Source organism: Nicotiana tomentosiformis, chromosome 4, assembly GCF_000390325.3.
Source record: "Nicotiana tomentosiformis chromosome 4, ASM39032v3, whole genome shotgun sequence".
NCBI classification, from domain to species: Eukaryota; Viridiplantae; Streptophyta; class Magnoliopsida; order Solanales; family Solanaceae; genus Nicotiana; species Nicotiana tomentosiformis.
This window is the reverse complement of record NC_090815.1, coordinates 3,618,321-3,643,211: the sequence shown is the minus strand read 5'-3', so window position 1 is coordinate 3,643,211 and position 24,891 is coordinate 3,618,321. Positions and strand designations below refer to the sequence as shown.

At 40.3% G+C, this 24,891-nt stretch overlaps 3 protein-coding genes across 3 annotated transcripts; all 3 read right to left on the bottom strand.

Moving 5' to 3' along the window:
- Positions 1-8,136: 8,136 nt before the first annotated feature.
- Positions 8,137-8,991, bottom strand: LOC138909182 (uncharacterized). Its single transcript, XM_070200367.1, has one exon. The coding sequence runs from the start codon at positions 8,989-8,991 to the stop codon at positions 8,137-8,139; it is 855 nt and encodes a 284-aa protein (XP_070056468.1).
- A 290-nt stretch (positions 8,992-9,281) lies between these two features.
- Positions 9,282-9,791, bottom strand: LOC138909181 (uncharacterized). Its single transcript, XM_070200366.1, has one exon. It carries the CDS (start codon positions 9,789-9,791, stop codon positions 9,282-9,284), a length of 510 nt encoding a protein of 169 aa, XP_070056467.1.
- A 2,773-nt stretch (positions 9,792-12,564) lies between these two features.
- LOC104088781 (short integuments 2, mitochondrial) lies at positions 12,565-21,654 on the bottom strand. The gene is made up of 8 exons (XM_009593512.2): positions 21,375-21,654; positions 20,204-20,308; positions 18,760-18,837; positions 15,030-15,171; positions 14,846-14,916; positions 13,893-13,989; positions 13,119-13,336; positions 12,565-12,948 (listed from the first exon to the last, which is right to left on the bottom strand). The coding sequence occupies exons 1-8, from the start codon at positions 21,516-21,518 to the stop codon at positions 12,706-12,708; spliced, it is 1,098 nt and encodes a 365-aa protein (XP_009591807.1). The 5' UTR covers positions 21,519-21,654; the 3' UTR covers positions 12,565-12,705.
- Between the last annotated feature and the right edge of the window lie 3,237 nt (positions 21,655-24,891).

The window sequence follows — 24,891 nt, the reverse complement described above, 5'->3', positions numbered from 1 at the left end:
GGTTTTCGGGCACAACAATGATAAGATCAAAAGCGAGAGAATAAAATTGTATTAAAATGCTGTATAGAATGTAGTGTAAGTTAGCCAAAAAATTCGTGTCATTTACAATGATAACTGAGCTCTCTATTTATAGCTATGTTTAGGGAAGAAAGTCCTAGGATCATGCCCTTCTTTAGTGTTAATTATGAGGGCCATTGATGAAGATGTAATGTTAGACATAAATGCCAAATTTCTTGTAACGGGCCATCATCCTTAATGCTACAGAATATTCCGTATTAAATGTTACCGGGCGCAAAGCATTTAATACTCCTTTTATGATCGTTATTCCTTTTGGTGACAAGCGGAATAACTATGTTCGGTGGCCATCTCCATCTTGTGTTCTACGTGTCCTTCCTTTAAGCGACCACGTGTCATGACGTATTTTTCCCTATACAAATAGTCCCCTTGATTTTCGGTGACATAACTTTATGTTACCGGGAAGTTGGTAGAAACACTCTTTTGGGGAAAATTACTATAATTCCTTTTGAAGGCCACTGACAGTTGATTAGACGCATGTCTCTCCGCATTTAATGCCCCGAACACGTGTCTTACCATGATTTAGCACGCATTTTGCCGATTTAGCCGCCAAAATTTTAGTTATACGCATCATCCTTCTCTTATGTACTTCATAATCTCTCAATATTCTAATTTGCATCTTTATTTCCTAACTTTTCTCTGATCTTCTTCGAACCAGAAATTTTCCTTCCTTCTATTCCAATGGCTTCCTCTTCAAAACGTGCTAGTTCTTCAAAGGGCAAAAACAAAATCGAGGATTCCGTTCCTCCAACTGTGGGTTCCATCATCCCAAGAAGGCTTCGTACTTTGAAGGATTTTGAAGAGAAACTTCCTACTGCTAACCCTCGCATATGGGTTGTTAGTAGGTACCTTTCTTTTATTCGCCCTTCCAGTATTCCTACTGTGAAAGAGGACTGTCGATGTCATGAGTTGGACATCATTGCGCCTGACCTATCGGAGCGAGTGACCCTTCCCAGGGAAGGGTTTACATATTTTTTCACGTATCACTTTACTTTGGGTCCGTTTTCTTTGAGCGGAGAGCTTGATTCCGTGATTGCAGAGTTTTGCCTTCGCTACCAAGTATGTTTGGCATAGGTAAGTCCTTCAGTGTGGATGACGGTTGCCTGCCTTCGACGTCTGTGCCTAGAAACTGGAGAGGAGCTAACCCTAGCTCATATGATGAATCTCTATTCCCCCAAAATCTTTCGCGGGGGAATGATAAACCTTTGCAAGCGTGGCCACCATACTTTGCTGTCTAGTATGGACGACGACAACAACATTGGGTGGATGGAACAGTTCGTTGCAGGTGCCACCAGTGACATTATTCCAACAACGGCATCATCCTTTCCGGTTGCTTGGAACCGCTCTCGTAAGTTCTCTTTAATACATCTTTTCTTACTAAATATTCTTTCATGCTTGTATTGATCCTTCAACCTTCGTTTGTTACAGTGACTCGATGGATCCCATCGGTGATAGAAGGCTTGGACCGGTGGGTTCAGAAGATCTTGGACATCACAACGCTCGAAACCCGTTTGTGGAAAGAACTGTCCATCAAATACGGGTGGACGGCCAAAAATCATGGTAACTTTAATTTACCCCGTTTTCACTTTTTGTATATGAAGAACTTGGTTGAACCCTTCTGACTTGTTCACAAAATTAGGTCTACCTACGAGCTCAGTTGATGTCCCCGAGGAGGATGTTTTGGCTGACCCTGCTGATGCAGCGAGGTTGCTTCAGGAAGCAGTTACTCGAACAGGTGTCTCCGGGCCTTCTTCGGGTGCAAACATTTCTTCAGGGATTCCCCTGTCAGAGAACAAGCAACCAAAAAGAAGACGTTCCTCTGCGGCTAGGGAAAAGAATAAGAGGGCAAAGGTTGATGCCCCTGAGTCATCTCCGGTGGCGATAATGACTGGTCCTCCTTCCGGGCCAATCAAAGACATCGTGATGATCGACGATGATGAAAAAGCTAGTGATGAGGGAGCTTATTTACATAGAAGGATACTATCCTCATCATCTCAACATGATGCTCGACTTGTTGAGACAATTGCAATAACTGAAGATGACGTCTTAGCACTTTGGGGAGAATTTGATTTGGTAGATAATGCCAATTCCCGCTCTCGGCCCCCAATTGCTGTAACCAGCCATCTTTGGTTGGCGAGCATCAAATAACCAGCACTGCATTTGATGCAAATGCTTCTCACTCTTCCACTCCATCAACTTCATCTCCACCTTTACCATCACCAGCAACTGCTACATCATTCCCATCTTCATCCACTCTTCCAACAACGGTTACTATATCATCTCCATCGGTCGTGCCTGACCATGAAGAAGGTGCCCCTCCTCCACAGTCCCCAGTTCATGAGAATTTGGGGCAAAATTATACTGTCCCTTCTGAAGATCCACAGAGGAGGAGGAGTGTTACCCTTTCGGGCTCTACCAGGTGCAACTTGCTTTCGAGGCCGGCGGAACTTGCTAACTATCTAAAGCCTTTGGATTCAGAAAAAGACTGCGAGAAGATTCAGACACTCTCTGGGGAGTATTTTTTGAACAATGATATGCATAACACCGCAGCGGTATGTTCCTTTCTTCTTTTGTTACTTCTTCTACTTTTGAATAAATATACTCTAAGTTTTACCTCTTCTTGTTTTATATGCCAACTTTCTTGCTTCTGAGGGCCTTCAAAGGCTAATTCGTAAGAAGGAAGAACTTACTTCTGAACGGGATCAACTTTTGGCCGAACGGGACCAGACTGTCCTCCGCCTCTCGGAACTAGAAACCAAGGCTACCGAGGCCGTTGGTTTAGAGGCTCATTTGCAGCAAAGCGAGAAATAAGTGGTAATCCTTAGCCAAGAAATTGGGCCGCTAAGGGTTAGATTTGATGAAGCCAAGGCTAAATGGGTAGAAGTCCAGAACGCCGTTCTTGCTGCAAACGATCGTGAGGCTGCCTCCGCTGAAAGAGTGATTAACTTAGAGGCAGCCTTAAACTTCAAAAGTGAAAAGCTCGTTGCTGTGGTAGCGAAACATGCCCAGTTGGAAGAGAAGTACAGGAAAATTATCGAGCATAATAGGCTCTATAGTTCAATTGTTCGTGAGCTCGATGTCAGTCTCAAATCTGTTAGGTCCGCCCGGAAAACCTTTCCGCCGAAGTTGCTCAACTCAAAGAACTCAAGCGCCGAATGACTTCCCTCATTGTTGAAAAAATTTATTCCATGTATAGTATGAGGAGAAAACCCTTGAAAGAGTCCAAGACCGGTATCATTAACATTGATGCCAAAATTGCTAAGGCCAGAGAGCTTGAGTTGGCTGCAAAAAATGGACTCTTGGCGCAATCTGACGCTCCAGGTTCTTCTGATTCCGGTTCCGAGTTTTCGGAAACTGAAGAGGGATCGGAAGGTGATGATGCCGAAGACCAAGTTGGGGAAAACGTTGAGCCTTCGGTGGAACCAACTCCTGGGAATGTGGATACTTCTCTTCCTCTTGATTCCTGAGACGCTGCAGCTTAGCTTTTTCTTTCTTTTTTTATTTTTGCACCTTTATCACTCTGGCGCGCCCTTGTAAATAAGAACATATTTTTTGCTCAAGTATTGTTTGAGTCTTATTTTCGTTTTGAATATTCATGCAAGTCTTTAACTTTCGTATTTGCTTAAGTATTCTGCGCATGTTGTTCTGTTCGCGCTTTATTATGTGTAATCTCGGATGCTTTTTCTTCGAAGCATTTCGGTTACGAGAATTATCCCTTTTACATGAGGGTTTAAATAAGTATTTGCGTAAGTTTGCTTTTTACGTCTTTTTCGTATGCAGCTTCGGGTGTATTTTTTTCCGATGGCATTATGGATTCCGGGCATTGATTCTTCCGGAACCAACCCTTTAACGTGAGGATTTTTATAAGAGTGGACCCTCTTATGTTTACGGTGCTCTTGAAAAGGGCATCTCTTGTTCATTACGGCACAAACATTTGAAGTACTTATTTAACTTTCAAATGGTAAAATTAATCATCGTTCAGACAAGAAACAAGATAAAAATAAAAGGATTTCATTTCATTTAATTCCTTCTATTTTCAAATGTACATAAGCATTTTGCTATGCAGAAAAGAAATTGCCATGACTTGTGGCTATAAAGAAATTGCCATGACTTGTGGCTATCTTGTATAACTTATTTCTACAGGGCTGGTTGCGCAGTCCCCGATCCTGATGATGTATTCAATTCCAGATTTTCGTTCCCCGGTTGACGTGGCATTCAGTGTTGCATGGCATTCATTGTTGTTGTATCCTCATATCATTCCCCCAGTGTTCGAATGCGAAGAATGCGAATTTGGAACACTGGAAGTCTTATGTCTTCGAAGATCCCACCAATGAATTGCTAGGTAATCCTTCACTCGGTAACATATCTTGTTTCCCATTGGGAACCCATGCTATTGAGCGAAAGCATACCTAACGGTCCTCTAGTGGTTTGTGCTAGGGAACGATCGGGCAATCCCTGTTCGATAGCAAACTTAACTTCCCGGTGGGAATTTGCTATCGAAGCAAAGATTATCTAATCGTCCCCGAGTGAAAACTTGCTTGTTTGCCTTGTTATCAAAGGTCTTATCACTGTTGTCTTCGTAGTATGCTTTCCGTCGCTGCCTCGTTAAAAACCTTGCCAGAAAAATCCAATTGGGACAAAAACTGAACTAAGGGAAAAAGAGTGCAGCACATACTTTCCGTTTGAGTGTTGTTCATCATCAGTAATATCTTTTGAGGTGAGCCATGTTCATGTTGTTGGGAAACTTATCTCCGTTTTGATTCTCCAATTCGTATGATCTTTTCCCAGTGATGGATGAAACCCGATAAGGGCTTTTCCATGTTGGGCCTAACTTGCCCACGTTGAGTTCCTGGGTGTTTTGGGTTACCTTCCTCAAGACCAAGTCTCCTACTTTGAAATATCGGAGGTTGGCTCTTTGATTATAATATCGCTCCATTATATGCTTTTGGGCCTCCATTCTGACATGCGCCAAGTCCCTACGTTCCTCGAGCAACTCCAAGTTGATTAGCATTGCTTCGTTGTTCGATTCTTCGTTCGCCTGGGAATACCTTAAGGTTGGTTCCCCACTTACACCGGTATTAAAGCTTCTGCACCGTATACAAGGGAAAAAGGGGTTTCTCATGTGCTTGATTTGGCCGTTGTTTGGTAGGCCTATAGAACTCCAGGTAATTCTTCGGGACAGTTTCCTTTTGTTGCTTCCAACCTTTTCTTGAGGTTTTGAATAATCACTTTGTTTGTTGACTCCGCTTGACCATTTGCGCTCGGATGATAAGGCGAAGAGGTAATTTTCTTTATCTTCAAATCCTCAAGGAACTTTGTAACTTTTGTGCCGATAAACTGCGGCCCATTGTCGCATGCAATCTCTTTTGGTATTCCAAACCTACAAATTTTATTTTTCCACAGGAAGTCAACCACTTCGCGTTCTCCGATCTTCTGATAAGGACCTGCTTCCACCCATTTAGAAAAATAGTCAGTTAAAATTAAAAGAAATCTTACCTTTTCGGGAGCCGATGGTAGCGGTACGACGATGTCCATTCCCCATTTCATGAATGGCCATGGGGACAGAACTGAATATAGGGGTTCTGCCGGTTGATGTACTAGCGGTGCGTAGCATTGACACTTATCACATTTTCGTACGAAGTCTTTAGCATCTTGTTCCATACGGGGCCAGCAATATCCTGCCCGAACTAATTTCAGCACCAAAGAATCTGCACCTGAGTGGTTGCCGCATATCCTTTCATGGACTTCTCTCATGGCATAGTTAGCTTTTGATGCTACTAAACACCGAGCCAACGGGCTTGAAAGAATTTTCTATACAATGGGCCTTTCTTGAAGCTTAAACGTGTTGCTTTGGCGCGCATCGCTCTTGATGCTTTGGGGTCTTCGGGCAACTTTCCATGCTCGAGATAATCGATTATTTTGTTTCTCCAGTCCTAGACCAAACTAGTCGAATTCACCTCATAGTAACCATCTGTGTCCTAGGGTGAGTTCATCAGTTGTACTACCGTCTCTGATTCCGATCCTTGGATTTCTGTTGATGAGCCCAAATTTTCCAATACATCTGCCTCCGCGTTATCTTCCCCCGGGATATGAGTTATTGACCACTCCCGGAATCGTGCCAATAGAGCCTGAACCTTTACCACGTATTGTTGCATACGTTCCTCTTTAGTGTCAAAAATTCCGTAGACTTGATTTACCACCAACTATGAATCACATTTGATTTCAATGACTTCGGAGTCAATTCCCCGGGCCAATTCGAGCCCTGCAATCAAAGCTTCATACTCTGTTTCATTGTTAGTTATAGGAATCGTTCTGATGGCTTGCCTTATGGTTTCCCCCGAAGGCTTGATTAAAACTATTCTGAGCCTGGACCATTTTACGTTTGAAGCTCTGTCCGTAAATAAGGTCCAAACTCCCGATGTCGATTCTGACACCATTATTGCCTCCTTAGTTGCAGAAGCAATAATCCCGGACTGAAGTCGGCCACGAAGTCAGCCAAGACTTGCGACTTAATTGCAGTCCTCGATTTATACTCTATATCGAATTCGCTCATTTCGACGGCCCATTTGGCCAATCTACCCGAGAGCTTGGGTTTATGGAGGATATTCCTCAAAGGGAAAGTAGTTACCACAGCTATCGAGTGGCATTGGATGTCGGGCCTCAGCTTCCGAGCGGCGACTACGAGAACTAAGGCCAGCTTTTCCAGATGTGGGTAGCGAGTTTCTGCTCCCGTTATAATCTTGCTAACATAATAAATGGGAGATTGCGTACCTTCATCCTCTCAGACTAAAACTGCACTCACCGCAACTTCTGAAACCGCGAGGTAGAGTAGCAACGTTTCACCTTCCTTTTGTTTTGAGAGCAACAGAGGGCTTGACAAATATTTCTTCAATTCCTTCATGGCTTGCTGACACTCCGGTGTCCACTCGAAATTATTTTTCTTTTTGAGTAGTGCGAAGAAGCGATGAAATTTTTCCGATGAACGGGAAATGAACCTGCTCAAAGCTGTCAATCTCCCCGTGAGTCTTTGGACTTCTTTTACGTCAAACAATTGATCCGGGATGTCCTATGTGGCCTTGATTTTGTCGGGATTTACCTTAATTCCCCTTTGTGATACTAGGAATCATAGGAACTTACCCGAATTGACCCCGAACGCTCACTTCTCGGGGTTAAGTTTCATATTATGCTCCCTCAGGATGTCGAATATTTCTTGCAAATGCTTCAAGTGGTCACCTGCATTCAAAGACTTAACGAGCATATCGTCTATGTATACTTCCATAGTCTTTCCTATTTGTTTTACAAACATCTTATTCACGAGCCGTTGATAAATGGCTCCGACGTTTTTTAGCCCGAAGGGCATCACATTGTAACAATATATACCAAAATTCATTATAAACGAAGTCTTTTCCTGATCTTCTGGGTTCATCGTGATTTGATTGTACCCATAATAAGCATCGAGGAAACTCATTAACTCGTGCCCGGCCATAGCATCAATCAGCTGATTGATATTTGGAAATGGGAATGAGTCTTTCGGGCACGCCTTATTAAGATCCTTATAATCTACGCACATGCTAAATTTATAATTTTTCTTAGGTACTACTACTAGATTGGCTAGCCAGTCTAGATATCTTACCTCTCGTATTGAACCAATCTTAAGTAAACGAGTTACCTCTTCTTTGACGAATTTATTCCTTGCTTCAGCAATAGGGTGCTTCTTTTGCCTTACCGGAGGTATGTTGGGATCCAAGCGTAATTGTTTACGGTTATCTCCGTTGGGATGCCTGTCATATCTTCATGCGACCATGCAAAATAATCGGTGTTAATTTTAAGGAATTCAATAAAAGCAAACCTGTGCTCCGGGTGCAGTCCTGTTCCCAAATGGAATTTCCTTTCTAGGAATTCTTCGAACAATGCAACCTGCTCCAGTTCTTCTGCCATGGACTTTGTCGCGTCCGTCTCTTCCGGTACTTGAAAATACCTTGGTAACTCATATTGTTTCAACTCTTCTGTCCACGAGCTATCTTCCTCTGGTTCGGGGGCAGGTGCCGGTTCCAGTAATTGTTATGACACGCGTTCCTTTCCTTTGCTACTGGAAATCAAAACTGCATTCATCTCCCTTGCTGCCAGTTGATTACCCTTTATCTGTTTGATCCCCTCGGGTGTCGGAAATGTTAACAATTGGTGATATGTTGAAGGCACGGCTTTCATCTCGTGTAGCCATTGCCTTCCCAAGATGATGTTATACCCCATGTCTCCATCTACCACTTCGAAGAGTGTTGTCTTCATTACTCCCTCAGCATTCGTGAGTAGCAAAATTTCTCCCCAGGTTGTCACGCTTGCGAGGTTGAATCCGGCGAGGAGTTTCGTTGCCGGGATAATGCTTCCGGAGAGTTTAGCTTGCTCCAGTACTCTCCATTGTATGATATTAGCTGAACTTCCTGGATCCACTAAAACACGTTTAATTTTAAAATCTAACACATTTAAAGAAATTACCAGTGCGTTATTGTGCGTCAGTAGTAATCCGTCTGCATCTTCGTCTGTGAACATGATATCGTTGTCCCGGAGCCTCTTACTATGAGTTATCGACACTTTTATCTTCTTTGCTGCCGAAAATGTGACCCCGTTAATTTCATTCCTTCCGAAGATCATGTTGATCGTTTGGCATGGAGGTTCTTCTCCTGCTTTCGAGGTTTCCGCATCGCCCCTGTTCCGACCATAGTTGTTTTTAGCTCGATTGCTCAAGAATTCTCTAAGGTGACCATTTTTTAACAACGTTGCCACTTCTTCCCGGAGGTGTCGGCAATCCCTAGTCTGGTGGCCGTTAGTGCCATGATATTCACACCATAAATTGGGATCCCTCTGGCTGGGATCGAATTTCATAGGTCTTGGGAATCGTACCTCTTTGATATTCCTCATGGCCGACACCAACTCTACGAAACTGACATTGAAGTTATATTCGGATAACTTTGGGTAAGAAGAATCTCGCAACCCCAAGATTTCTCTATCCTACAGCGATATGTTGTTCTGGCCACGATCGATCCTTCTATCAACGGTGAACCTGTCTGCTGTCCGAAAGTTCCTGCCACGACCTTCTGTCCGCTTGTAGGGCAAAAATCGGCCTCTCGAAGTCCGTCTATCTGTGTCAATATCATATTATTATTTTTTGTGTTCTTCTCCCGTCCTTTGGTCGACGATGGGAAGCTAACCTAATCGTTTTCAATCCTTATTTTCGACTCGTACCGGTTGTGGACATCCACCCAAGTCATCGCTTGGAACTCAAGCAGACGTTTCTTCAACTTCCGGGAAGCGTCCGAACTTCTCGGATTTAAACCTTTGGTGAATGCTTCAGCTGCCCATTCATCCGGGACCGCCGGTAGTAACATCCTTTCCTTCTGGAACCGGGTGATGTACTCTCGTAATAACTCGGATTCTCCCTGCGCGATCCTGAATACGTTGGCCTTTCGGGCCTGCACCTTTTTGGCACCAGCATGAGCCTTGATGAAAGAATTCGCGAGCATCTCAAAGGAATATATGGAATGCTCGGGCAATAGTGAATACCACGTTAAAGCTCCCCTCGTGAGAGTCTCGCCAAATTTCTTCAGTAACACGGACTCAATTTCGTGAGAAGCCAAATCATTTCCTTTCACTACTGTTGTATAAGTGGTATTGTGCTCCTGCGGATCTAAAGTTCCGTCATACTTCGGCACTTCAGGCATTTTGAACCGCTTCGGAATTAATTATGGGGCCGCACTCGGCTTGTACGGTAACTGAATATACTTCTTCGAGTTCGAGCCCTTCAATACTGGTGGTGCGCCCGGGATTTGATCCATGCGGGCGTTTACTTCCTTCATGAACCGCAAAAGTTCCTCCTTGAATGGATCGTTATCGTTGTTGAGGCCGGATCTACTCCCCCCGGCCCCATCGGAGCCAACTTCGCCCCTGGGAATGTTGTTGTCGACTCTCCGCGTCGTTTGGTTTACGGGAACCTCGGGAGGAATTAGATCTCGCATGTTCGCATTATTTGAAGCACCTGATAGCGCATGCTTTAGTTCCGTCATAACCTGATCGTGCCGCGTGAGATGGCCTAGATGATTGTCTGTTGCTCTTGCAGGACCCTCACTGCACCCACTACATGCTCCTCATCAGCATCATCAGGAGTCCTCTCCCGAACCGTTCGAGGGTATCGCCCGTCATGCGTCGATGTGGCGTCGTTCTCCTCATTGCGAGTGTCACTGATTGTATCCTCGAAATGATGCTGCTCCCCTTGAATTTCAGGGTTGCGTGTGCCGTTAATAGTGTTGTCTGCCATTTCTTTTGTGATTTTTGCTAAGACAAAAATAATCAAACTTGTTAGTAAAAAGGCAAGGATCAATTTAATTGCACGGCTGTCTAGGCCCCACGGTGGGTGCCAAACTGTTTACCGGTACAGTTGAATTTGTTCGTGATTTCTAGACAAGTGAATTAATTTGATCCAAAAAGTAATGAAATAACTGACGAAATGTAAAATACTTAGCCTTAGAATGTAGATGAAATAGCAGAGCTAATGAGTCCGGGAACAAGGTTTCCGGGCACAACAATGATAAGATCAAAAGCGAGAGAATAAAATTGTATTAAAATGCTGTATCGAATGTAGTGTAAGTTAGCTAGAAAATTCGTGTCTCTTACAATGATAACTGAGCTCTCTATTTATAGTTATGTCTAGGGAAGGAAGTCCTAGAATCATGCCCTTCTTTAGCGTCAATTATGAGGGTCATTGATGAAGATGTAACATTAGACATAAATGCCAAATTTTTTGTAACGGGCCATCATCCTTAATGTTGCAGAATATTCCGTATTAAATGTTACCGGGCACAAAGTATTTAATACTTCTTTTATGGTCGTTATTCCTTCCGGTGACAAGCGGAATATCTATGTTTGGTAGCCATCTCCATCTTGTGTTCCACGTGTCCTTTCTTTAAGCGGCCACGTGTCATGTCGTATTTTTCCCTATACATAGAGACTATTTTATATTTACAAAAAACGAAAAGAAACTACGAATCACACTTCTGTATTTCACAAAGAGAAAGTAGAAGGAAAAAAAAAATAAGGGAGAAATACTTTCATGTAAATACTTACGCCCTTGTATTTCTTTTCGGAAAAGAGTAAAGTTAAAACCTTTTTTTTTACAAAATAAAATTTGACTTTTTATATGGAAGTAAAAGTGAGCGTGAAATTATCGAGGGGGTATATGGTGAAATTTTTGGGACATTTTCATTCTTGATCAGATGTATCGGCTCTTGTGAAGCGCTTACTCTGGGAAAGATAGATAAATTCGAATCCAATGATTTCAAGAAATTGCATGTTCCTTGTAATAAATGTTTGAAAGTGTGCACATAATATGAATAAGTAGCTTAATATTTGCATATTGTTAGTAAATTGAAATATGACACATTTTTAGATATATTTATAAAAAAAAAAACACATAAGATTAAGAGGTCACAGGTTCAACCCGCAGGATCTCTACACAGATTCTCAAAATTTCAGCACAATATGTTCGTGGGAACTTAACACATGTACTTGGGACCTTAGCACAGATACTCGGCACCTAATCATGTTCAACACAGATACTCGGCACCTAATCGTGTTCACCACAGTACTTGAAACCTCAACACGAGTACATGTACCTAACCGTGCTTCGCACGAGTACTCTGAACCTCAACATGAGTTCTCAAAATCTCAACACAATTGGAATCTCAGCATAGGTAGTCGATACTTACCCGTGCTTCGCACGAATACTTGAAACCTCGGCATGAATACTTGAAATCTTAGCTCAGTTACTCGGGACCTACCCGTGCTTAGCACGGGTACTTATTATGTTCCCGTACTCTGCACGGATTCTTGAAACCTTAGCACGGGTACTCGTGCTAAGATTGGTTGTACTTTGGGTGGGGTAGTTAATGTTATACCTGAAGTTGTAAGCACATATGGAAACTGATCCAAATGGTAGTTGAAGAGAAATGAGTGGAATTTAGATATGAAAACTTGCCTTTTATTTTATGTGCTACTACTGTTGATTGCTTGGTCACAATGAAAAATCAGTTTGATTGAAGAATTGTTCTTTACAATTTCCACCATTATTCGTAATGTCCTTTCCATAATATACTCATATGCCAGTCTCCTATGATCATATAAGAGAGTTCAAACCAAACATTGAGATCCTTTCTGGCATAGATATTGCATCTGCATGACTAAATAATACTAATAGCAACATGTCCCCGGGCATTAATTATAAGAGCGCAACACGTGATGTTTGAGTTAAGTGCACATCACGGGTTCGAACCCTGGTGTAGACAAAAGCTTAACGTGGAGAAGAATAGAGGGGCGAGCCTATTATTCACGAGTTTTGAACCGTGCCCCTTTGATCCTCAGGAATTTCTCGATTATTTAAATAAATAAACAAGTTACAATAGCAACCTGAATAATACATGATGGAGAGGAGACTAGTGCAGATATGTTAATTAAGAAAGCTTTCAAACTAGTAAGTACTAGATTCACAAACCTGAGCCAGTGTTGATAAGGGGTAAAGTATTCAAGAAAATTATGGTACAAAATTATCATATTAGACATTAATGATACCTTTCAGATGGAGTTTCAAGATGCATCAGGGACATCATCCAGGATGAAAGGACCAAGTTTGCCTGTTCTAAATAGAGTGAGAAATTTTTTTGACACCATCGTGCGAGCCCCTGATGCCTTATAAGGTATCTTCAGAGCACTTTGCAATGCTTCAAATTGTTGATCTATCAAAGTCTCCAAGTTATCTTCATCGTCTAAACTACCATTAAATTCCGAGTGTGTGGTGTAAAGTGTACGTTGGACTTCGCTGACCATATCCTATACACAAAATAGATTAGAATTTGATTTGATTTGATTTGTAATTTTACATTTAACAAATTGTATGAACTTGTAAATACTATATATTCAATAGGATTAACGAAGAAGTCAAAATGTTAAGGCAAAAAGCTAATATCGTAATCTAACAAATGAATAAATCATAAAATTACCTCGATGTAGTAGATATCAGATTTGTTGGGCGGCTTCCTTCTTTTTGGTAGAAGATCCTTGAGATTATATTCAGGTGTGTCATCCAATTCATGATGAAGGCCCTCAGATTCCCTGCCAATCAAGTGTCTCCAATGAAGAGGAGTTCCTCGAGTGTTTAGCACTGCCAACAGGTATTGAACAATTCGTTCTTCACCAACTACTGAATCTTTGACGGACCCTGCACAATCATACAGGTACAATTGGAGACCAAGTAAAGTTGAATCATAGAAGGATCACTATAATTTCTTATGGGCCCTGCTTCAGTGTTCTTGTCTCATTTATGGTGGGTTTATTATTTAACCTTTTACCATTCCCTACCATACTTTAGCGCAAAAAAGCCAACTTTAGATCTACTAAAACAAAGTCACCTAAAATTGATACTAAACATCTTTGTTTTCAACAAAAGGAATGGGCTGGAGAACTTTGAAGACCAACAGCTAGATTAACAAAACTACCCACTATCCTGTTCAGTTGTGCTGTTGGAATTGCCGTGTGTGTGCAGGGTCATTTATATGATAGATAAGAAGAAAAAAATGAAGCAATGCCTATGACATTATACAAAGAAAATCAATGCAGCGTTTCTATTCTAGCAAATACAATTTGTTAGTCAGTGGCTTGAAGATTTGCCCCCCTCCCACACAAGAATCTTTAATCCCAAATCACAGTTTCTTGGCAAGAGAAAAGAACTCTATAGATAAATAGAATGCCAATGTAAACCAGAATAAGGAATAAACCTGCTAAAGCCAGCTTTAACCCCGTTTCTATGTCTGGAATGCTTGGAACCAGCACTCCTGGAGTGTCCAACACATATATGCTAGGTTGATGTGCAATCTGTAGACAATGATGCATTAGCATCAGAAACAATAATATGCAAGAGCAGACAATTCAATATAACATGCTGCCATGTACATATAAAATCAAAAACATCATCTGAACTCATCGACTTAAAGCACTTAACTAATGGGAATTATTTATAACCTTTACTCTCATCAAGGACTTCTTTTGGCAATTAAAAGTATTTAAGCCCTTACTCTCTTCTCGTTGAGGTGAGATCAATTAAAATGTATAACTATCCCAGAGAAGGTAACAAATTGGCCGACTATCAGACAAGGGCATTGGCTGTCTGATGAGAAATAGACTTCCTCACTCTGGTCTTTAGTTCTGATATGCTTGGAGACTCGGATGCAACTGGACATCTTCTAGTAGGATGTCACTGTGCAATCAAATATATGCATATTCTTGAGTTAGACTGTGCAAATATCCTGGTTTCTCCTCAAAATGGTACAGGGATAGCTGCAGAGCTGCACGCTTCCGCTCAGGCATTTAATGTATCAGAGAAGAGGCAAATGGACTCTCAACCTTCCAATAGCTATAATCTCTTGGGCTTCACACTGCAGTACATGCATTTTACTTCTCTTAAAATATCTATAAAACCTTATAAAATACCTAAACCGATGTGAAGCAGAACACGGTCAGCATTAAAGGAATGCTTTTTTATCCAAGTCAAACAATAAAGGACTGGAGCAACTGCATAATGTATAAACTGGAAAATGAAACATTGCAAGATATATCCAGTACAAATTTCTTCGTCTATAGTACAACAGCATGGAGTGCAAAGAATTTTAGCCATTACTGACCAACTAACAAAAGCATAATCTGATATCCAAGTTGTATAAATATTTCTTACCTTAAATCCAGCAATATCTTGAGTAACACCAGGCAAAGGCCCCACTGTAGCTCTCTTCATCTTCTGCTGCACTAAGACAACAGTCAAAGCCATCAGTGCTTGAGGTTATATACCAGCATCCTAAAAGAACCAAGTAGTCCTCCAGAAGCACAGAGCAGAATCACTAACAAAGCAAATGACATACCTGGAAATCGAGATAATGCTATTTGATGGATGGAATTGATTAAAGCTGATTTTCCGACATTAGGAACACCGACCACCATGACAAGAAGAGTAGGTTCCTTTGTAATAAGTTCCTTCAGTTTAAGCTCCACAAGATCGAGAAGCTTCGACACAAATAATTGAGAACACTTTAGAAAATCTTGGAGTAAATATAACTAGAGGTAAGGCTTGTTTGAAAACCTTACTGCAAATTTAGCATAGCGAAAATATTTGCTCGATTGCCACAGTTTACAGCGCAACAACCATATTAAGGCAATAATGCCATTGATATTTGTTAGAATTTCTGTACAATGCCTGCATGATAATAGTTAAATAAAGACTTCCTCTATATTTTCCAATGCTTCATATATGTGTTACCCACTGTCATGTCTTTAAGATTCATGTGACAATAGAAAGTTATCGTGTCAAAGGAAGCAGGAATAACAACAAAAAAAAACTCAGTGTAGTCCCACAAGTAGGGTCTGGGGAGGGTAGAGTCTACGCAGACCTTACCCTTGCCTTTAAAAAGGCAAAGAGGTTATTTCCAGTAGACCCTCGGCTCAGGGAGAAAAAAGGGAAGGGCAATAAAAAGCAAACTAATTTGACAACCAAAGCGAAAATACAAAACTAACACTAAGTAATGCAAACAGAAAACCGAACCAAGGCAGCAACAAGTAATAACAGCAATCTAGGGATACAACAAACAAGTACCCGAAGGACACTAACAGATTATCAAAGCTACTGTGACAAACAAGGACAACACTCGGCTACCTAACCCTCTACCTTTATTCTCAACCTCTACACCTTCCTATATATGGTAATGTCCTCAATCAGCTGGAACAACGACATATCTCGCCTAATCACCTCACCCCAATACTTCTTCGGCCTGCCTCTACCTCTTCGTTGGCCTTCTAACGCCAGCCTCTCACATCTCCTCACCGGTGCATCTCCTCTTAATATGCCCGAACCATCTAAGTCTCGCCTCCAGCATTTTATCTTCCACAGGGGTCACACCAACCTTGTCCCTGATAACTTCATTTCTAATTCTATCCAACCTGGTATGCCCGAACATCCATCTCAACATCCTCATTTCAGCCACCTTCATCTTCTGTACATGGGAGTTCTTGACAGGCCAACACTCCGCCCCATATAGCATAGTCCGTCTGACCACCGCTCTATAGAACTTACCTTAAAGTTTCGGTGGCACATTCTTATCACACAGAACACCGGAAGCAAGCCTCCATTTCATCCATCCCGCCCCAATACGATGTGTGACATCCTCGTCGATCTCCCGTATAACAGACCCAAGGTACTTGAAACTTTCTCTCCTAGGAATGATTTGTAAATCAAGCCGCACCTCTTCGTCCACTACCTGAGTCGCGCTACTGAACTTGTACTCCAAGTATTCTGTTTTGGTCCTACTCAACTTGAAACCTTTAGACTCCAGGGTCTGCCTCCAAACCTCTAACCTCTCGTTAACACCACCTCGTGTCTCGTCAATCAGTACAATATCATCCACAAATAACATGCACCACAGTACCTCCCCTTAAATGTGTCGCATTAGCGTGTCGATTGGCAGGGCAAACAGAAATGGGTTTAGGGCTGACCCCTGATGCAACCCCATCACAACTGGGAAGTGTACTGAGTCCCCTCTCTCTGTCCTCACCCGAGTCTTAGCTCCATCATACATGTCTTGAATTGTAGCACCCCGAAAAAATTTGAAGTGCTTAAACTCTATTAAGAAAGTTGATGTGTGCTAATTATATTATTTTGTGTGCAGACAAGAACTACTAATATGATAGATATTAATTGGATAATATAATAAGTGTACGAGACATATTATAAGTGATATGGGGTCTAAAGATAGCCCAAAGTCCAAGTCAAGTTGGAAATTTCATGATAGACTAAAGTTCCAAATGAGTACACACAAAACCTAACTTTGGATGGGCATATCTAGATATATATAAGGAGTTATATGGAGGACAACCTATCAAATGAAAGGTTTTCGAGTCTAGTTTCTAACTCTTCAAACCGTTCGTTATTTGGACATTCCTACAAGAAGTTATGATCAAATTACCGAAGGCTGGCAGTGAAGTACTGCCATAGCGTCCAAGTCCGCATCCGAGCTTCGAAGAGGAATGAACTGGGGATGCGAAGCATCCGGGGCCGCGTCCAAAACCCAAAAATCTGAGTCTATAAGTACAAAATCGGGGGAAGAGAGTATTTTGAGCGGTAGATGGGTCTAGAGAACCGAACTGTCTCACGAATTCAATCCGGTTAGAAAAACTTCTCCTGAGCAATTCACGTATCACTTGAGTAGTAGTACGAAACCTTAAGAAAAGGTGATTTACTAGTTGAAAAAAGGAGGATCCGTTGAAGAGTTTATGTTGTCTCGGTAGGGAGTAATCCAATCTTTTCCAGTTATTGGGAGTTATGGTTCTTGAGGTGAAGGGGCGATTTTAAGCTCAAATCAAGTCCAACCAACTAAGGTAAGTTGTTAATGATATTTTGGGTTGATTCTTACTCAATATACATGAGTTCTAATATCATTCTTGCATCCAAATACTAGATTTCATCATCAAATCCTCAAGAACACAAAAATCACCAAAGTTGTGATTTGTCAAGATTGATCTACTAGAGGTAATTCCAATACTTCAAACTCGTTTATTATGAGTAGTTATAAGTATTTGAAGCATTTGTTACAAGTTTTAATGGTTGAAAGATTGGATTATAAAACTCTAGTTCATGGCATGAATAGTACTTTTGAGAAAATAAGAGAGAAGATGAATAGTAATCTTGGCAATGAAATTGATGAATACAATAAACCTATGGAATTATTTGTTAGCAAAAGTTGGAAGTGATCAACTAAGTAATCACCCGAATTGTATATTTTGCAAGTGTTGATTGTGGAAGACGATGAATAGTAACTTGGTGGCATTGGACGATTGATGTAGTATCATTAATGACTTCGAATGGGTATTAAAATATAAGAATGAAGTCTATGTGTCTATCTCCACTCCCAGGGCATCTTCTTCGTCCTAAAAATGACATTGAATAACTCAGTTAGCCATTTCAAGCCCACCCTACCCACGCTCTTCCAAAATTCCACCGGATTTCGTCTGGTCTGGTCGCTTTTCCCCTGCTCATCTTACACATAGCCCCCTCTACCTCCTCAAGTTTTATACGCCTACAATACCCAAAGTCCTGACGACTCTCGGATTGTTCTAAGTCACCCAGCACACCATAAATAAAAATGTATACCTGGAAAAAGCTTTTTCCCTATCCTTTTTACATCTGGCTCACCAAAAATAAAATCAAAAGCATCTTTTCCCTCAGCGTTCCTTCATCAAATCTGGTCACTGTTGACTACGTTCTGTGGTTTTTGGCCTACTTGGGGATTCGTGGCTTTCTGGCATTATATTATTGGAAACTTGTTGTTACTGTAAGTTAAGGGGGGAAAGGATTGAATAGTTCTAAAATTGGTAGATTCAAAAATCAGTTCAGGCATTTAAATCGTACTTGATAATTAAATTTTTAGCTAATGAAGTCATTCTAAGAATACTAACAGAAAGCTCCGGAAGTACTCATTACAACTGATAACTGTGCCAAGGTGCTCAAAGATAATAGTTGCTGCAACTTTGACATATAAAACAAATAAAAAACAATGAACCAACAAGCTTCCAGCTAAATGGCATGGATAAAATGTCACTAACCTTTTGCACAGAACTTCTACTATGTGCATTTATTGGGAGGCATTCTTGTTTACATGAATCGAAATACCGAATCCACCTCTGCATAGAATTAAAACAATAAGTTTCACTGTTACAGTTGTAAATGCCAATATTGAACCAGTCCTAATTTAGGTAAAATACATTCAACAAGCACATTTTCCAAAGTTAAAGGGGGAAAAGGAGAATGTTGGACTAGGAAAAAAGACACCATGCTATTTGTGTCACATGAAAGACAAAGCAGTCCACCAAACACTCATCAGTTACACTAGCGCAATGAACCTAGCATACATATCAAAAACAGCTTTGAGATTTAGTAGCATATAAAGAACACTGTTCCAACGAGTGAACAGTTTGGTGCGTTTGCTTCGATAAAATGTTTTCTATGGAAATTCTTTTCTGAAGAAAGGGTGTAAGATCCACATAGCTTGAAGTGAAAAGCGAGAAGTGAAGCGCATGCTTTTTGACATGAAGCGCACAATTTACAGAATACAAAGATATCAAACATATATGAATTTAGCACTATATTAATCAAATTGCAGTTAAAATAACTAATATCACCATCTAATATAAATTAATGCTAATTTTAATCTAACTCTTCAAAGTTCAGATTTAAAGAAACGACCGCTTCTCATTGGATCACTTTACACATCATTGTCTGAAGTGGACACTTGTCTGAAGCGCACTGCTTCACCCATGAAGTGATAACCCCTCGTTGCATATCATTCCGTCGCTCTAAGTGATGAAGCAATGGATTTTAGGAATACTGCATCTACTAATACAAGAAGTAGAATGCAGGGATGGGCACAATGATGGTACTTTAATAAACATCAGAGTATTGAAGGCTATGAACTATGTTTACATGTTGGTTGAAGCAAGTGAGCAGAGCAACAAGTAAGATATCAACGTTATCCTTTCCACTTAGATACTCCTTAGAAGGAATGAGTGGCTACACTCCCAAAATACCACCAAAGAGAAATACTCAACAAAAGGTAACGATGTAGAAAGAAAAATAGTTAAGATAGACAACAATAATTTTAAAATTGAACGCCATAATTTATTCTTGAAGTGTTTCTTAGAACGTTCAAGTGCCAACACTCCAGAAATAGAACATACAACCATTTATTATTATTCATTTTGCGTCTGACGTTGCTGAATAATATGTAACAAACTTTACACACGAAAATCCCGTTAAGAACCAGTATTTCATGACAAATGAACCTTCATTTTGCTTTCCCACTTAACATAAGCACTTTAAATTATTCAAAACTCGGAATAAGGGACGAGAAATATAGCATATAGGTTAATACTCCTCTACTTCTACTTTTATTAAACTACCTAGAAGCTTATAGAAAAGAGAATTGAAAAAGGATTAGCATTTCCACATAAACATGAAGAGCTAAAGAGATACAAAAGAGAGAATAGGTACATGCATGATATTGGGGTTGGCCAAATCTTTCTTATTGAGCGCAATCACCCGCCTTTTTTCAGAAAGCATAGGCTGCAAGTTGTCATTGGCTGAGGACAAAGGTATCTGCATAAACCACAAAAGCAAGATCAGTTTCGTTTAAATTCTAACTTAACTACTCACCCAACTAAGTTTCAATTCCAAACAAGTTGAGATCGACTGTATGAATCCTTTTGGTGACCATTCTGCTCTATTTTGTTTTTTGGTTAAACAGCCATTCCGCTCTATTCAATCCATTTCATTACAATACTAAACTAATTATATTTCTCTATATTGTTGTAATTTTTGCATGCTTGCTTGGAGCCGAGGGTCTACCGAAAATAACATCTTTACCTGCACAAGGTAGGGGTAAGGTTGCGTACTCTCTACCCTCCCCAGACCCCACTTGTGGGATTATACTGGATTTGTTATTGTTGTTATTACTAAACTAATTATCTTTCAACTACTTGAGGTCGACTATATGAATCCTTTCTGTAATCATTCTCCTCTTTTCGATCCATTTCATTACAATAATAAACTAATTATCTTTCGGGCAAAGTTTTTAATTTTTTTTTTTTGGGTATCTTTTGGGCAAATTACTTACCCTTTTCTCAACAAAAAAAATACCTCAAAAAAAAAAAGCTTTCGGGCAAATTAGGAGTTCTCTAAAATTACTTTTAACTTTACCACTATTTTATGTTATGTCCAGCTATCTACCACTTTCTAAAGCTAAAATCCACATATTTTTCGATGGAAAGTGATTAACATAAAGTTGATTATTCAACAATGCTTATTCAATTTACCTGGCACACTTTCTTTTTTAGTTTGTCCCAAAAAAGAAAACTTTCTATATTTAGAAATAATTTAACATTAGAATTCCAATTTACCTTTAATGAGATATCTATAGCCACACAATTGCCTACGAATTGTTTCAGACCACAAGTTTCAAAATTCTTTCTTTCTTAAGCTTGTATCTAGTCAAACAAGGCCACGTAAAATAGGACGAAGGGAGTAGTAGTATTTAAAATCAGCTTCAGTGTCAGCTAATGTCTAGTAATCACGCATAAAAATCAAGTCTTTTTAGCTAAAATTCACATATTTTTCCAACAAAAAAAAAAACATGATTAGTATAGAATTGAATATTGAAACTTACGCGGGCGTCACGGACTTCGATGACAAGATCGGAGAGTTTGAGGCGGTGGCGAATGGCACGAACGGCGGAAGCCATATGGCCAGGGAACCAATTTATTTTCCCACCACTTTTATTGAAACCCATTTCCCCTAACCATCCTTTCATCTTCACCTATATGAGAGTGTGTGTGTGTGTGTGTGTGTGTGAGAGAGAGAGAGAGAGAGAGAGAGAGAGAGAGAGAGAGAGAGAGAGAGTGTGTGTGTGTGTGTGTGAGAGAGAGAGAGAGAGAGAGAGAGAGAGAGAGCTTAAACCCTGAATTAGGGGACTGCAGAAATGTGATAAACTCTGTTTCAGTCTCTGTTTACAGGAGAAGTGCATAAATAGCCGATTTCAAAGTCACCTTTAAAACATAATCAACTTTCAAAAACTATTTAAATTTTAGCCACTTTATAACTAACTAATAGAGTATTTGAACATACATACCCTTGAATAATACGAATCGTGTCTGAAATTATGCTCGGGTCTGAAGTACTTAGGGTCGTTTGGTAATATAATATATGCATTAGCTTTTGGGTATTATTAATCTCTTGTTTGATACACATTATCAATCTATGTATTATTAATGCAAATATTAGTTATACAACACATTTGGTATTATCCTATGTATAACTAATACATAACAAACCATGGTATTAGCAATATCAAAGCTATTAATACATGCATTAACATGATTAAAGATAAAATTGTCCTTAAATTCACTTAAAGCTAAAGAATATGGAGGGCATTTTTGTAAACAACTAGTTTTCTTAAAAATTATGCAATGCATTTTAATTTTTAATGCACAACATCAAACAGTGGATAAGAAATAATCTCTGCATAATTAATATGCATTATTAATCCATACATTACTAATACACTTTATTCAGCGTTATTCTTATATACCCTACTAAATGACTCAATTTGGATCCTCTCAATTTCTTTGTGTTCTTATTTAGGTTGGTGATACATGTTACATTTTAATATCAATTGCTTAGACTTAATTAACTAAACTTGAGCGAGAAAATGACAAAAATGGTCTCTCATGTGAGGGTAGGTTCAAAGTGAATTCCTTTAAGTATGCTCTGAATATTTTTTTATGGGTAAAAACTTAGCACTTTTGGTTTTTGTAAAAAGCTTAAGAAATTATGCATGTTAGATTTAACGGGAACTATAAAAGAAGGATATTTAGCGGAAATTCACATGTAAAGGTACGCATTTTTGTATAGTCTATTGTTTTTGGTATATTTCTAGAATCCTGTGCAGTTTTTTGAGATATAGTTTTTGCAAATTTTGGTGTTGTATACGGTAAAAATCGGTTAGTCCTTCGTACGAACTGGTCGAAATGGTAATGCATTGGATCAAAAATCAGGTTGGGGTCTGAAGTCAGGTCATCAAGCTTCTAGCCCCAGGGACTGACCAATGTCGAGCTCGATATTATTATCGAGCTCGAATCCAAATCGAACTATGATGAAGTTACCGAGTTTACGAGGCAGAGACCGAATCAACACAAGGCCCCGAATCAGAATCGAGCTCGAATCAAGATCGAGAGCTCGAGTCGATATCGAGCTCGGGACAATATCTAGCTCATAGACAAGAGCCGTTGCAACCGCACTGGGAGAGAGAATCTTGGCAGGAATTATGGAAAAGCTATTTTATCATGACTCTCCCACTATGTATTTTTAATTGTATCTAAAGTTGGATCTCTCCACTATAAAGGGGTTGGTTATTATTTCTGTAAAGGGCAGGTTTTTTTGCTTACATTGTAACTCAAATATCATACACTCATATATTGAAGAGTATTTTCTTTTTAGCTTCATATATTGATTCATCTTGCTTAGTCCTTAAATCATTCCTCTTTCAACTTTGCTTATTTTTTACTCTGTACAGTCAATATTCGATATTTTTATTCATCTTTACGATTTGTATCAAGTTATATCACATATCCTTAGAACTATATACAAATTCAACTCTATCCATTTTTCGGGTAAACAGTTTGGCGCCCACCGTGGGGCTAAGGATAACAGTGGTTATTTGATACGAATCTGCAAAAATATACTGTTTTGCGCTTGTTTCCAGAAGTGTCTTTGATTTCGGATTAGTAATGACTAACTATCAATTAAATGGCCTTACCTATCGACAACGAAGCTGGTCTTCAAGATGAGAACAACAACTTGACACCCAGTACCGAAAGGCCACTTGTCAACGCCGTTGGAGCTTGAATCGAAGTGCCGATAGACATTAATCCACATGTGGCCATTGAGGCGAACCTACATTCTGAACCTGAAAATAGCATTCATGGTGGCACTCGATCTGCAGCTCGAGATACCCATAACGTCGAGGAAAACGACGTCAGCTTGCGTATGATTTTCGAAATGTTGTAAGCTCAGCAGGCAGCAATAGCTCAGTTGCAGAGTCAAACCCAGATACTGAGCAGGCCGGAGCCCAGTCAACCTCGAGAAATCGCCCATACAACGGAACCAGCTATAGTGAGATCAAATGAGAAGGAGTCAGGGACTAATCCCGAAATTGCTAAGATGTTCGAAGAACTGATCAAACGAATAGAATCGGGAGAAAGGAAGATCGAAGCAAGCGACAAAAAGGTGGAAACATATAACTCCAGGGTTGATAAGATCCCGAGGGCACCACCGATATTGAAGGGCTTAGATTCCAAAAAAAAATCGTACAAAAACCTTTCCCCCCAAGCGTGGCTCCTAAACCGATCCCGAAGAAATTCTGCATGCCCAAGATTCCTAAATATAACGGGACTACCGACCCCAACAAGCATGTCACCTCATACACATGTGCCATCAAAGGGAACGACCTAGAGGATGATGAGATCGAATCCGTATTATTGAAGAAATTCGGTGAAACCCTGTCAAAGGGAGCAATGATATGGTATCATAATTTACCATCTAATTCTATCGATTCTTTTGCTATGCTTGCAGATTCCTACGTAAAAGTACACGTCGGGGCCATAAAAGTCGAGACCAGGAAGTCATACCTGTTCAAGGTAAGACAAAAGGATAACGAGATGCTAAAGGAGTTCGTATCTCGTTTTCAAATGCTACGAATGGATCTGCCCCTAGTCACAGACGATTGGGTTGTTCAGGCTTTCACTCAAGGTTTGAACGAATGGAGTTCTATGGCTTCACGGCAGTTGAAGCATAACCTGATTGAGTACCCAGCTATTACTTGGGCCGACGAGCATAATCAGTACTAATCGAAAATTAGAGTCGAAGACGATCAGTTGGGGTCTGAACCCGTTGCTCGAAGGGATGTCAATTGAGAACAAGGTCCGATCAGGGACTGATACTGACCGTATAGTGGAAACCACATAATCAATGAATCGAGACGTAACCTCGGACAAAGCAACAAAAGAAGTGATCGAGGTCAAGAATCTCAGGGGCTGATGAACATAAATGGGTTCGACAGGCCTACCGGATCTAAGGAAGCACCACGATTATCGGAGTATAACTTCAGCATTGATGCATCCGCCATC